This window comes from Amaranthus tricolor, chromosome 8, assembly GCF_026212465.1.
Source record: "Amaranthus tricolor cultivar Red isolate AtriRed21 chromosome 8, ASM2621246v1, whole genome shotgun sequence".
In the NCBI taxonomy this organism is placed as follows: Eukaryota; Viridiplantae; Streptophyta; class Magnoliopsida; order Caryophyllales; family Amaranthaceae; genus Amaranthus; species Amaranthus tricolor.
Window position 1 is genome coordinate 20,342,905 of NC_080054.1, and position 15,117 is coordinate 20,358,021.

General features: G+C 32.4%; 2 protein-coding genes across 4 annotated transcripts; one reads left to right on the forward strand and one right to left on the reverse strand.

Annotated features, from left to right (window-relative positions):
* Positions 1 to 226: 226 nt before the first annotated feature.
* On the forward strand, positions 227 to 2,236 carry LOC130820267 (actin-66-like). 3 transcript variants are annotated; one of them, XM_057685580.1, is made up of 3 exons: positions 229 to 372; positions 848 to 944; positions 1,205 to 2,234. In XM_057685580.1, the coding sequence occupies exon 3, from the start codon at positions 1,319 to 1,321 to the stop codon at positions 1,787 to 1,789; it is 471 nt and encodes a 156-aa protein (XP_057541563.1). In that variant the 5' UTR covers positions 229 to 372; positions 848 to 944; positions 1,205 to 1,318; the 3' UTR covers positions 1,790 to 2,234. The 3 variants fall into 3 exon arrangements, with proteins under 3 accessions (XP_057541565.1, XP_057541563.1, XP_057541564.1); XM_057685582.1 differs by lacking the exon at positions 848 to 944 and having other exon boundaries at positions 227 to 372; positions 1,205 to 2,236; XM_057685581.1 differs by lacking the exon at positions 229 to 372 and adding an exon at positions 411 to 488 and having other exon boundaries at positions 848 to 2,236.
* Positions 2,237 to 8,975: 6,739 nt separating this feature from the next.
* LOC130820269 (aspartyl protease family protein 1-like) lies at positions 8,976 to 14,751 on the reverse strand. The gene is made up of 10 exons (XM_057685583.1): positions 14,315 to 14,751; positions 13,637 to 13,778; positions 12,322 to 12,557; positions 11,676 to 11,900; positions 11,409 to 11,544; positions 11,240 to 11,313; positions 11,054 to 11,153; positions 10,895 to 10,952; positions 10,371 to 10,442; positions 8,976 to 10,288 (listed from the first exon to the last, which is right to left on the reverse strand). Exons 1-10 carry the CDS (start codon positions 14,617 to 14,619, stop codon positions 10,083 to 10,085), a joined length of 1,554 nt encoding a protein of 517 aa, XP_057541566.1. The 5' UTR covers positions 14,620 to 14,751; the 3' UTR covers positions 8,976 to 10,082.
* Between the last annotated feature and the right edge of the window lie 366 nt (positions 14,752 to 15,117).

Sequence of the window (15,117 nt, forward strand, 5' to 3'; positions counted from 1 at the left end):
TACAAATAGTTTATAATCTAAATTTTTATGAAATGTATTGTGTCTTCTGATGAAAAGTTAATCAAAAGGTTCTATTAAAAAGATGTCAAATTTGAATTTCACACTATTTTATATATATATATATATATATATATAGTGAGAAAAGAACGTCGAAAAAATAACTTTATTTATGATAAAATATTTATAAATGTTCAGAAAATTAGCTCTTTCTATGTATAGTTTTTCAAAATAAGGTATTTGATATTTAACATGATTGGCAATTTATTTATGAATCCAAAATTCAAAAATTGAAATGCTAAATTGCTAATAGTAGTACAGTGCATGTCTGGACGTGGTTTGTCAGTCCTGCTCGTGAATTTTGAAAATTCAAAGGTACTCCGATTCTTTCTCTTCAATTTTTAGGGTTTCCTCTTCTTCATCAATTCAATTTATCTCATTTGATTCTTGTTTAAAAAATTTTATTTTATCTTATCTTGCATTTCTCACAGGTAAATAATTCCTTTAAAATCTTACATTTTCAAATTTTTTGATTACTTCATTGTTTAATTGATAGGTTATAAAGATCTTAATCATGTATGTTGCTGCACTAAAAATCAATAATCTTTTATATTATTTGCATTGATCTTGTATGAATTAGGATTGCGCATTTCCCACCCAAGCCACATGTTGTTTCGAGTTTTGAAGGGTACAATTGGGGTTTGATTTGCAGCTTGTATTATTTTTAGGCATAATGTTTCAGAATTCAGATAGGATATTGATATATGTCAAAGATGTTCATCTTTAGTTTAAATTGTTTGATTCAGCTAATGTGAGGATATTACCAAGACCCTTCTTTAATTTGCATCAGGTAATTGATAATGGCTGATGGTGAGGATATTCAGCTCCTGCTATGTATGTGGTAATTCAGGCTATTCTTTCACTGTATGCTAGTGGGCGTACAACTGGTAAGACTCTTGTATGATACAAGATTCATGTTTGAACCGTCTTCATAACTACTAGGAAACGTTCCGTTTCTTTTGCTTAGTGTTTCAAAAAATGTTGCTTTATCGGGTAAAAGATAATCAGCGAGAATATGAATCTAGAACGTGACTAGTTTGTTGTAGTCTGTCTTGGACAATTGCTGCTGTTGCAGTTTTCACAAGGTTGCGTAATCGTTTTTTCACACGTTGATCTCAATCTTCGATATTGTGCAATCCCATTGCAGGTATTGCTGGATTCTGGAGATGGTGTCAGCCACACTGTACCCATTTATGAAGGGTATGCTCTCCCACACGCCATCCTTCGTCTTGACCTGGCTGGATGAGATCTGACAGACTACATGATGAAAATTTTGACTGAATGTGGATACTCGTTTACCACCTCAGCTGAGCATGAAATTGTTAGGGACGTGAAAGAAAAACTCGCCTATATTGCTCTCGACTTTGAGCAGGAGATGGAGACTGCAAAAACAAGCTCCTCTGTCGAGAAGAGTTATGAGCTTCCTGATGGGCAGGTGATTACTATTGGTTCTGAGAGATTCAGATGTCCTGAGGTCCTCTTTCAACCATCTTTCATTGGTATGGAAGCTTCCGGTATTCATGAAACCACCTACAATTCAATCATGAAATGTGATGTCGATAACAGGAAGGATTTGTATGGAAACATTCCACTCAGTGGTGGTACCACCATGTTCGGTATCCCCGATAGAATGAGCAAGGAAATTACTGCACTAGCACCCAGCAGCATGAAAATTAAGGTTGTGGCACCACCTGAGAGAAAATTAAGGTTGCATGAGGGGTGTAACGTGTAACTTGTACCCTCTGATTTTGATTGGCGAGTCTAATTAGTCGGATAAACTTTAGTTGTAATTGTAATCTTTTTTAGTTCTCACACGGGGACCTTGAATGTGCAAAAAAGTTATATGCATAATCTATATTTCAAATCCGTCACTTTTCCTATACTCATAATTTCAGCTGGTTCGGGTGGATTTTGGATTAAATTGGTTTAACTTAATTTAATTTTACTTAATGATAATGGTTGGGGTGATCACAAGCTCGTTTGGGTGGTTTTGGGATAGATTGGTTTAATTAAACTAGACCGTGAACCAGACTGACCAGTGATCCATGAATCAGGCATCGGGCAAGACTGTAAGAAAACATGTTAATAGATATATAGATTATAGATATATTATGAAGACTCAAAACACTATGTGCAAGAGCAGCTTTAGAAAAATCGTTGTTTGGACAATTTTCAATGCATTTGCAAACCTACCAGCCTCACAAAGGTCATCAAATATTCAGAATACAATATAATGTTAACGAACAACGATGGTATTCCCTGTACACTTATACTTATAAGATAGTCAGGTAACAAGGAAACAACTATAATATTCTATATCAGTCGTGTCATAATAGATATACCTATATCTTGATCAACCACGAAGTCTTCGACAGAAAATGACCATATATAGGCCACCAAAAAATGTCTATAGTCCTGCAGCGTGATGAAACCATTGTAAAAGGGTTGGAGCTGTGACATGATTACGAATTTATTGGATAATGAACATCAAACAACGTCTTCTATATGTAATCGCACCTGATCAAGCACGTGTTTCCCACGTAGGACCGTCACACTTGAACCTGGTCTTCCATATTAATCTCAACGCGTAGGCCGTAGGGTATCATTGACTAAACTTCGATTTATAGATAAGAATATCGAACAAAAGAAAGCCACAAATCTTAAGTATGTATGATCTCTCACCTCCTATACAATTCTGATTTATTTAGTCAAACCTATTGAGTATTAAAATAATGATGTATACAAAATATGTGTTACAAGATAAATCTACACTATTCGTAATCCTTTGTATATGACTTTAAACTCTTGTTGAATCAACATGAAGATGATGAAGATATGGTTGTGACAATTAAAGAAGTCGCTCGGAAACTTGATATGAGTAGAAGGCGTTCATGCACTTTCCTATTGTGATATTTCTCCCACAAAAGTGCTTGGGATGATAAAATGAAATTCACAATAAGATACAATCTACACAACAAAATCCTAGCATAAGTCAAGTCACAACAATACCGGCCGTCTGAAGTTCCACCTTGCCCTCAAGGTGGTTAAAAATTAGCTTGGCCTTCCACCGTCAGCAAGAAAAATTCAGTTTGAAAATGATTGAGAGAAAATATTTTTTGATGAGTCGAATTGGATGAGTAATATGGATATACAGTCAAAAAATTAAGCTTGGGCTTCACAAAAAATGATGGATGAAATTGAGGATTAAAATCTCAAGATTAATGTAACAGCAACGACAATCTCGATACGTAATTAATATTAATAAAAATTTTTACAAAATAATGCGGATGTCTTAAAATGTCGATCTGGTAAAAACCTTTAAAATTAAGTAAAATATTTATTAGAATTGATAAACATTGCATAAAAGTATGAAAATAAAAATGCATATCAGTCGTTCCAAAAATACACAATAATTAAAATTAAATACGTCAAAATCATCAAACATGAAATATATAAAAAGAATTTGCAGCTAAGGTCTCGATAGCATAAATAAATTGTAGTTGTGGCCTGGATCGGAACCTAAAACTAAATCCTGCAACATGCTTCCATCCATAATACGGATGACAGCCGATTGAATCGTCAACGCTTAACGCCGAGCATAACTCCATATCCAGCTCAAAATACGGAAATAATACACTATATTTACAAAATAATAATTAGAGTACGAACTTATAATTAATTGACACCACTGTATACTTTTACCATATTGTTTTACTGTTCCACAATTTTAAGTCATTAAGATACCATTCTAAACTCTGGCAGTAACGCAGAAGTACGTTACTGCCACTTATACAATTAGGTAAACTTAATACTTACGCAAGTTCAGTTAGTTAATACCATAACCGTACTGTGCCTCATAGCATTAACAGTAATCAAGTTTATCACTGATCAACAAGCACAAGAATATGACACCTGATATATGTAAGGGTCTGGCTAGATTAGAGCCGAAGCCCTACATCTAACTGTGGTGGGAGTCGTCACCCCTCCAATATAATTATGATCGAGTTTCTACAGGATAGGTAGCTAACCCCCTGTCTTACACTGCATTTTACGTGCCGGCCAACACAGGCGCCGAGTATGGATGGTCATGGGGCGGGTCTGGAGCGGGTCTGGCCAGACCCGGATCCGGACCCTAAGGGTCCAAAATTTTCAGACCCGGACCCTACGGATCTGACAGGGTCTAGGGTCCTTAATGGGTCCTTAATGGGTCTTATACAAAGCCTCTTTGATTTGTCAAAATTGAACCTTTTTCAAGTCTTTTTATATTTTTGTAAGCAACTTATTATCGTATTACAAACACTTGTCACAGAAAGTTATCAATCGATACACCAATTTAACAATTTAACAATTTAACAATTCATTTCAGTACCCAGAAACAAGTCCATAATTAGTATCACACTCCGTAAACTTCCAAAACCATTAGAATTAAACAATAAACATCATAATTGAAACTTTTACTCAATGCGCAATCAAATTATTTCAGTACCTAAAAACAAACCAAAATTAGAATATCGTCGCCTCCATAATTTCCAAAACCATTAGAGTTAAACAATAAACACTGTAATTAAACTTTAATCTCGGCGAGCAACCAAAGTATTATACATGTACAACAAATGTGCAAATATCAACAAAATTTTAACAAAAATAAAAAAAAAAAAAAAAGGAGTAGAAATGATCAAACCATTCCAGACACTAATTAGAGCTTCTTTATATTAAAACTAAGAAATCAGAAAATTAAAATATAAAATTTAAAAGTTTAGGGTCCGGGTGAAGACCCGGACCCGGATCCGTCAAATTTTTTTTGGATCCAGACCCGGACCCGGATCCGATGGGTCTAAAAAATTAAGACCCAGACCCTTAAAAAAGGGGCGGGTCCAACAGGGTCCTGGACCCATGACCATCCCTAGCGCCGAGATTTTACATGCAGGTCCATGGTTCGACATTACCTTACCATCAGGGTCATTCAATCAATACACAGATAATTTCACACAAGCACATCACATTTTTTTTACTACTACAAGTTGACTTTGACTTTGACCAACTTAGATGTTAACTTCCTTTATTTAATAATATTCTACCTTTAAGCCTTTCCAAGTTCACTACTAAAGTTTTACTCATTGAACTTTATTTTTAATAGTTCATTTGTTAAATAAATTTACCCTAATAACTTAATATTCTATTAATAGTCTTTAGATTAATATTTTTCACAAGTAGCTACTAAATGTTATATCTCTTGAAATAAGTTTCAATAATCAACATTTCTAACTAAAAATTTTTTTATTCTTTTCACAAAAATAAATATCTTATTATAAATCAAGTAAAACTATATTCTATGGATAAATTTTCAAGATTCAACAAATTCACCAAAAATCAATATTTCAAGTTGAAAGACAAGTAAACTTATTAAGCTTACAAAAATCAATATTCTAATTATAAAAAACAAATAGAACTTATTATTTTACGAAATCAATATTTCTAGTTTTAAAACAAGTAAAACTTATATATTCTCACAAATCAATAATTCTTGTTATAAAACAAGTAAAAACTTTATCCTTTTAATATTTTCATAAAATCGAAAATTTACACATTATTTTAAAAAGGAAAAATTTATTCAAAAAAATCTACTTTTACATCTTTTTACATAAATTTTGATCAAATAGCCAACTAAAGAATATTTTGTAGAAACTAAATACTTAATATCACAAAAATTACTTTTATAAAACAAAAAACTCATATATTCAAGAAAACACTTTAATATTTTATAACTTATAAAAAATTTCTCAAAACACATCTTTTTAACTTGTTATTTTATTATTGTAAAAAAATGCTTATAATAATTTAAAATAGTAAATAAAAATATTTTTTTTAAATGATAGTTGCAAAATGGCCTATGATTATTTTTGGACATTTTTCACATAAAAAAAACTTAATTAATTTATCATATAAATTCTAAATTTAAATAATCAACATAATCACTAAAAAAAAAAACTTTGACACAATAACAAAGAAATCAATATATAATTTTAAGTATAAGCTCTAATATCAAAATAATGTATAATGACAATAAATTTAACACGTTATACTTAGTAAAAGTATGTTCGTAAAATAACACACAACATTATAAACTAGTTTAAAGGCCAACATAATAAGCATATTAACAAAAATTCTAACACAAAAAAAATCTTAAATATAATAACATTTTTAATGTAACACATAATCCCCAAACACACTAACACTAGTATATAACATAAATAATAGTACTTAATATCAGCAGAATATAATTTTTCACACAACTTCCTAAACATGTTCAAAAATTACTAATTAACATACAAAAAAATATTTTTAACATAAACACACTTAATATAAACGATCATAATTTCATCAAACTAACTACCTACCTGAACATACTCAACCTATTTCATACTTAGCATATTACAAGGTAAATATAATGTAAACTTTCATATAAAGAGTAGGGTAAGAAATTATACCATACTAACACCATGGATTAGTACTAAGTACTAATTAAGGAGATAAGAAAATAAAATCCTCCAATAAATACTCCAAGCTTTAAGCTTCAAACTCCAAATGCTAGTACTTCAAAAGCTCCAAAAATAAATACCCAACTTCAAAATAATGATCCTCTAAGCACTTAAAGTAATAAACAACAATGCTTCAAAATGATGATGATTTAAGTTACATAAAATTGTTCTAAGCTCCACCTTCTTGAAATTCTTAACTAATTAATATTAGAAAATTAGTAATTGATATAATGAAGTGAAATTAGGAAGAAATGGAAGAAAAATAGGTGACTTAATTCCATAAAACTACACAACTAGAATGATATATTTTGGATGAGTTTTGTTTTAATTTTGCAAGGTAGAATGTTAGAAAAATGACTAATATATAAAGAAGATATTTAAGGGACAAGATCTTATAATATTTGGATAAAAAATAAAAAAATCATGGCTCCATATCTTACCCATTACCATCCAACATGATGGTAAGGATGAACTTTGATTTCTTTTCAAACTTACTTTACTTATGTAAGTAAATAAGTAATAAAAAAATATAGGTAGGTTTTTGACTAATAGATTTAGGTAATTATGATTATTTTTAGGTGCAAAACTAGCTTAAAAACTTAATTAAAGTTACTAATAAAATATACTAGTTTATAATAGTTTAAATAAAAGTGTTAAAGTCGTTAATATAATCGTTAACGAAATTAATTAAGAAGATAAGAATTTTTAAACGTAAAGTTTTCATAAACCAATAGTTAATTAACTGAATTTGAATTTTTTTTATATAATAGAAAATAATAATCGAAACTATTGGGAAAAAAAAGAAAATTATTTAGAAATAATAAAGATTTAAAGTTTCATATTCAGATTAGTTTAAGAAATCGAGCAAGTATTAGGAACTAAAAAGAAAATTAATCAATTAAGAAACTTGAAAATCGAATTGGAAATTAAATAAGAAATTAAATCAATAAATATATAGTTAGTTGGAATAGAAGATTTTAGGAATTAGATAAGGTTGGAGCTTAATAATCAAGAATTAGGAATTAAATTGAATGAATTAAAAATTAATCGAAAATGACTAATCAAACGATTAAAATTAGGTATTTCGAGTCTGTTACAATTAAAAGTGGAATGAAGGTAATTTGAAAACTTAATAAAATAGCTCTTAAGGTGAATTTAGTAAACCCATCAAAAGCCCAACCCGAAGCCCAACTGTTGCCCATCCTCATCACAAACCCTAATATGCCTTCCTTTCTCATCAGAAACCCTAAATCCCCAATTGTCAATTCTCTCTCCTTAAAACCCAAAATCCATATGGTATGTTTGGCAACTTAGAATTCATTTTTAAATATTAAATTGGCCTAAATATTATGTTTGGCAGAATTTGGAAATGTTGGAATTGGATCGATTCCATATAATTCCAACAACAATGTAAAATGGGTATCAAAACTTGCAAATTCCATGTATATAGATGTCATTTACAATTCTTGAATTTGAATACCAAATTTAAATTCCCTATTTTCAAATGAATTCTATGTTCCCAAACACTACCTAAACTTATATCCTCTTCTTCGCGCCAAAACCCTAGAATTTCCATCTGCCTCTCTGAAATTCTGCTCCCTGCCACCGCCAGCCAGCATTGATCACCGGCGACCCATTTCTCCGGCCAACCATCTTTGTCACTCCCCTCTCTACCCGATTCTTTTTTCACCAAACTCAGCTGCTTTTCACACCACACTATCGCCACCTTTCGTACCCCTACGCCTTGTCTGACTGTCTCCCTGTCGCCAGCAACCGTGCAGACATCGCCAGTGACAACTTCCCCTACCCCAGCGTAGTCTTCCTCCTTCTGCCTTCTTATTTCTTCTATTTCCTTATCTCTTTTCTTCTCTCCTTCGAACTCAGTTTCCCCAAGGAAATGGCCTCACCTGCTATCGTTTTGATACCATGTTTGCTATGAACCGATTAATTGATTAAAGCGGTAAAATAGAAATTGAAATGATAAAAAGGCAAAAGAGAAATTATACTATCAAATTGATGATTAAAGAAAGATTACAAAAGATAGATCAAACAATTAGAGAAGCTTGAAGTCTCCTAAAATGAGTATAACTCATTCATCAAGTGTTTAACAATATTCATAATGCTAATGAACCACTAATTCCTCTTATTTATAAGAAAACTACCATTAAAACTAACTTATTCCCCGATTTACTCCTAATATTGTAATTACCTAATTACCCCTTCTTAAACCATTATCCCCACATATCAAGTCATAACAACGTAACATGCCTAAGTCTTCAAGAAAATATAAATGGCCATGAGAGTTGGAGTCCAATATAGACAATTTCGTTGGCAAAAAAAAAAAAAAAAAAAAAAAAAAAAAAAAAAACTAATTTCATGAAAGTTTTTCCTTAGTACCCTTGTTTGGGTTTGTACGGGTGAAGAATGTGAGTAAAGAATCAAAAACGTGTAATAGATTTCATCTTATGCAAGGAAAAAATGTTATTTTCATCCCATTATTTTCTTCCTCCCATCCCTTCCCTTTAAGTCCTTTTCGCTTCTACCTTTTCAGCAAATAAACCAAAAAAACTAATAGATTTGATCAAACAAAAACAAATAAAAAGGGATGGAGAGAGTACATCATAAACCGATGTTGCAACCTAACTATTTGGCTAGTTTTGCAATATATTGGAAATCTCTTTATCCTGACTATTAAAATCCCTCAATATGGAATGATAATTGGTATTCTTGCAAACACATTTAAATCAGAGGGAAATCGCACAATAATCACAGTTTAAGTGTACAACTTTTTAGACACATGCCACAGCTTGGGATAAATCAGACCTCCAGACTTTGGGACAATTAGTCACACACTATAGTACTACAATGAGATGGTATATACCTGTTTTGCTTGATCTTTGTGGGAGGATCAATGAGAGTTTCTTCACTGTTACTAAGTGCAAACAATAAACCTTAGGTCTGGAAAAAAACTGCTTATCTTGGGAAATAGTTTTAAAAGTTGGTTATAATGTAAACCTTGGGTCTGGAAAAAAACTGCTTATCTTGGGAAATAGTTTCACAAGTTGGTTATAATGTGATTTTTTTATATATTTTTACTTATTTGTTTCAAATTTTCGGAAAACTTGTTACTATAGTTGTCCATTCGAGGTGATCATGGACCTAGTTTGACAAGAAAGTCGGCACACAACGGCCAGATCCAAAGCCAATCTGAATTCAGCTTAGGAAATTTTACATTGAATAAATGCAGGGGGAGGGGGGGAGTACTTCTGAACAAAATTCATGAGATTTTCAAAATGCTCTAATTCTATTACTATAAACTATATACCAAAGATATATAGTGGCCTAGCCTGTTTCCAGTAATAATACAGCGCTGAAAAGAATTGTCTTTAGGTATCTGAACCTTCTAACAACGGAGATACTACAGGACATACTATACGGGGATTGGTAGCGACAGAATTCACAGGTGAACGTGGTACTTAAATAGAGCTAGTGAAATAGGAAAATAACAAAAATTAGTGGCGTCAAACAAGTAAATACTTCACCAAAAAACGAGGGGGAAATTGGCAATGCTGTTGATCTGTGAGATGCACTCCCAATAGCACCTTGTGTTTTATTATCAGGTTGAGCAGCGACTGCAGCTGGGACGAGAGTGCCACTAACCCCAGAAGTGTTGAACACCTGAATGTCATAACCTACAAGAACGGAAGGCCAACTTACCATTTGGTTCAACATATTTGCTAATGTAAGATATACAAGACAACTGAAGTTACTTACAATCAGATTTCTCCCAGCCCAGGCTTAATTTCTCTCTGTCAAATACAATGCGATAGCCAGTCATGAAGTTTTCTGCACAATAGATATTACAAGAATATATGAGATTGTGCTCCATAGTTGTAGTCATGACAGATCTTAGAAATCAAAATTGCAATCCTTAAAGAGGTCTTAGAAATCAATTTACAAACCAAGAATCTTAAATCTTAACAATTGCAGTTATAGGAAGTGTTTGAGAATCTAAAAATGAAAACCTAAGATTCAACTTAAAAAAGAATGACATTCCCAATCCAAAGATGCAAATAGTACTGCAATTCGAAAGTCATTATCTTATGAATTGAGTTGAAATCTATGTGACATCTAACAGCGACATCCTAACCCCAAGTTCCAAATGGTTGAATTTAAAAGGGCAAAACTTAAAATAGCCAGGGTTCTAATTGGGCAGCAGTAGATTCATCTGTAAAAAGTTAGCAAATGCGTTTCACCAAAAAGGAAGTCAAAACCATGAACTGAAACAGCTTTCTTACGTCCAATGATACTGAGCTCTTTACTCTTGACCACAGCAAGACAATATACAAGTTCACTCTGCATGCAGAAGCATGGAAATTGATGTTAGTAGAGCAGATAAGTGAATCAATAAGTCCACTAATTTTCAAGCAAGGTTATACATGTAATAAGCTTCCTACCTGGGTTGAAATGACAATGATAGGATCATAAATCATGAATTGGTTACCCCCTACCATAGAGAGACTCACGGTAGGTATCAGACTTGTATTTGCATCAGGTCTGGCATTGTGAAGAACAATAATAAAAATGTTAGAAGCTGAAAGACGTAAGCGGAATTCTTGAAATAAAGATTTCTTGAAACTAACCTCATATCGTAGCAATACTCGAAAGGAATTCTTGGATCAGAAGGTCGCCTCTTATCTTTAATTTGTGAATTAAACTATCGGTGCCAGATCAGGGGAAAAAAGAAAATACAGAGTTAAAAAGAGTCACACGGCTATGTAAAGATTAGGAAAAATCCAAAAATATGCTTACATTTCCTGCAAGTTTCGTATAAGCAGGATCAACAAGATACGTAAATGATGTCCCAGAATCAAAAAGGGCAGTAAACTCCACATCATTGAGTGCAGTTCCTACTCGAATTTGTGTTACATTTATGTTATAGCTCGGGCTGACAAAAGGAAAATAAAAAGATTACATATAGTGATGGGTTAAGTCAGTGACAACAGACAAGGAACAATTTACCATAATAAATTAATATTCACAATATCAGCTTCAAGTATATGGGAAATTACCACTTACTGTAATGGATTCACATTGAATGGAGTTTCCTTCTGATCAGGGCCGCCTTTATCACCAAAGTTAATCCTTCCTACTCCGTCAAGCCCAAAGCACATGGAGAAGGAATCTGCTATAAAGCCTTCCCTAGATAATATGCTGGGTACTGATATGTTATCCATCCCAAGTCCAAATAAACCATTTGGAGCCGCCACATCCAGAAATGAACCAGTCTGAACTTGTCCACAACTGCAAAACCCTATATTAGCTTTTAGGATAAAAAGGAGATTATAGTCACAGGCAAACAAAGGATTGCATGACTGCTCAATTAAGACTCGCATAAACTCAAATTTTGACGCTTAACATGTTCAGCTCAAACCTATCTTTCAGTAGATAAAATAATTAACAATCCCATACGCCAATTCAAATCCAGATTCCATTCAAAAACAATCGCTACGAAACTCAGAGCTCACTTGGTGAACATCCTTCTAAGGAATTATCTTAGCCAAGGTCAATTCTCAATAGGGAAACCATGAGCTTAACAGGCAAACCAGTCAATTGAAGAGTTGTCATTTTAAGCACCAAATATAGGCATCACAAACATATTACAGTCTTGCTTGGACATACATAGTCTCATACTAGAAAATATATTATGCTAAAAGAAACTCACCCAAATGTGATGTAAGCCTCAAATGATTCCGGATGATGATCTTCTGTTGTCAAGTGCATCACATCCTCCATTAAGATTCCAGAAGTTGATGTCTCAGCAGAGACATAGGATATTACATAAGGGCAATGACTGAATGATCTTGAGCATTTATTACGATGCGCACACAAAGTGTCATTGCATGAAACCTTCATGCTGGTGGATGATGCTTTAGGGTTGTACATGTTAAGCTCAAAATCCTACCAAAGAAGGAACAGAATATATCACATAATCGTAAAATACATTACACACATAATAAGACTTGCAACCACTTCTCAAACTAGCAATTTCATCAACAAAATATGAATCAGGAATTTATTTTTTTTTCGGCTCTGAGAGCATGCCACTGTTGAGCAGACCTATGCAGGCAAACTGCATATGGGGAAGAAGTATCTGAACTAGACGATTGGTTTGCTGGCAGACATGCTTGGAATTTCAGTATTCAGAGGAGGCTATCATAGTGAACATAGTTGACTTTCAAAATTTATAGAATTGCCAACTTCCTCTATTTGATTGCATATACTACCAATAGACGTAAATGAAGAGTATAATAAGACATTTAGGAAATGTTTAAATCTTAAAATTGTTTTATATAGTTGTGAGATTTAAAATTGTATCCACTCTTTAGTGTTTTTGAGTTAGTAGAGCATCCAAACTACAAAGGTTTCTCTACAACAAATGTGCATACTTGTTCAAGATTTGACGTCATGTACAGTGTTTTGTTTATCAAGTTTTGTTTATCAAGGTTTTTAACATTAACAGGAACATTTGTATGTTGCACTGTTTGACATTTCAACAACTTGGAGCATATATATCCTGTGATATTAATGAATCAACAGGTTTCAAAGCCTGTTAATTCAACTGCACAACTTTCTCTTCATAAAGAGCTCTAGCAACATAATCCTTGTCCTGTGTGCTAACAATGAAACACAACTAATTTTTCCTTCCATTAACCCCTCAAAACTTCATAAACCAAATATTCAAATAAAAACCCGAGTTTCGCTCAAGAATCAAAGGGCACATCAAAGAATACTCCAGAGCAAACACTAATTCTATATTGAGGCCGTCTCACCGTAAGACAACTTTAATTGGGACAGTTCAAAGTGTTTAAAAAGAATTGCTTCCTGTACAAGAGAATTCAGATTTCATTGTTTTTTTATGTTTTTTTATAATAGGCTGTTTGTATGAATCCGTCTCACGGTGAGACGGTCTCATGCAAGACTTGTTGGCAAAGCAAATGATTAAAAGAAATGTCAAAAGAAATGGAGTAAAAGCTTACAGAGCCATAAGCATAATTTGCATTCCCAAAGGGAGCACATCTTGTACAATCACAAGGAACCCAAAAAAGATCACTCCCCGTATCCAATGCCACCAAAAACTTCACCCCTGGCGTCCCCAATGTCACCGTTGTATAGTGTAAACTGTAGCAAATGGTCAAAAAATCAGCATCAGATAAGCCTGTTAAAGTAGAAAATAATGAAACCCTCGGAAGCAAATATATCAACCTATGAAATTATCATCAAATGAAACTTCTCGGAAGCAATTGTTGAATTTTCTCCCTTTGAGACAATTTAAAACTTTTATTTTGGACTATCAAAGTATATGGAACACTTTGGCAAAATAAATTAATACATGATCTTTTTAATAAAAAAAGGAAATTCAGAGAAAAAGAAGCTAAAAATTATAATCCTAATTGATTTTCTAGTGTCTTTTTAACAAATGACCAAAATCTTCTTACCAAATAATCACAAAACCATTAATTATCAACACATTAGCCTAATTAGTTCCCTCCATTAAAAAATTAAATACACTTTACTTCTAAACAACCTAATCAATCAACAAAACAACTCTCCTACTTACCAAAAACCATTACCAAATCCCAATTTCAACCTTTTAAAAAAATCAAAATTACGCAACGATTAAAACTTAAAAGCATAAAACTTAAACAGAAACTTACAATCCCAAAGAACTAACACGAAAAGTAGAATTTCCATCAGAAAAAGTAAGAGGTTGTTCCACTTCGGATATCTTGCGACCTCTAAGAAAGTGATCACGTAACGCTAACTCGGAATAATACTCAAAAGAACCTTTTTTAGGCCAACGATAACGAAAATGATCCCGGATATTCTGCTGAGACCAAATCTTGACTTGTTCTGAATATCTATGATGCATTTGAAATGTAAAGATGCGGCCATTACAATTACAAACCTCGAAAAAAATAGCAGAAATTGAAAGAAGAATCAAAGAAAGAATCCGCATCATATGAAAAAAAACTAGAAAAAAATGAATCAACTGATTTGTTTTTACAGCATTTGGGAAATTTAATTGGGAGATCTTGAATTAATGATGGGATGATTGAATGATTGAAAGAGAATTGAGTAGATGAGAGTGAGTCTAAGTATGTTTGTCAGTTACATTGAATGGGGCCAAAGTAAAGAGTAAAAGAATATTTTTGTACCGATAAATATTTTAAGGGGTCAATAAAAGTTAAAGTAGGAAAAAAAAGTTAAATTAAATAGAAATTTAAAAGAATTTGATTGTAAGAGAAGTAAAGGTATTGGTCAGAAGAAAATGGAAATATATAAAACATTAATTATTTTCCTATAAGGAGTTATAAACTTATAATGACAATTTTGAAAATATAATTAATTTTTAACTAATACTTTATCTATATTTATCATTTACCAAATAAGTATATGAGATATTATTTTTAAAGTTTCAATTCAAGTCCTAATTTAAAGTTTAATTCCAAGTCTCAAT

Excerpts from the sequence above, each read along its gene's own strand:
- LOC130820267 (XM_057685582.1), top strand. The coding sequence starts at position 1,319 with ATGATGAAAATTTTGACTGAATGTGGATACTCGTTTACCACCTCAGCT.
- LOC130820269 (XM_057685583.1), bottom strand. The coding sequence starts at position 14,619 with ATGATGCGGATTCTTTCTTTGATTCTTCTTTCAATTTCTGCTATTTTT. Across the intron at positions 11,314-11,408 it reads ATACGAAACTTGCAGGAAAT|TTTAATTCACAAATTAAAGA; the intron begins GTAAGCATATTT and ends TGGCACCGATAG. Across the intron at positions 10,289-10,370 it reads GGGCTGGGAGAAATCTGATT|GTTATGACATTCAGGTGTTC; the intron begins GTAAGTAACTTC and ends CCGTTCTTGTAG.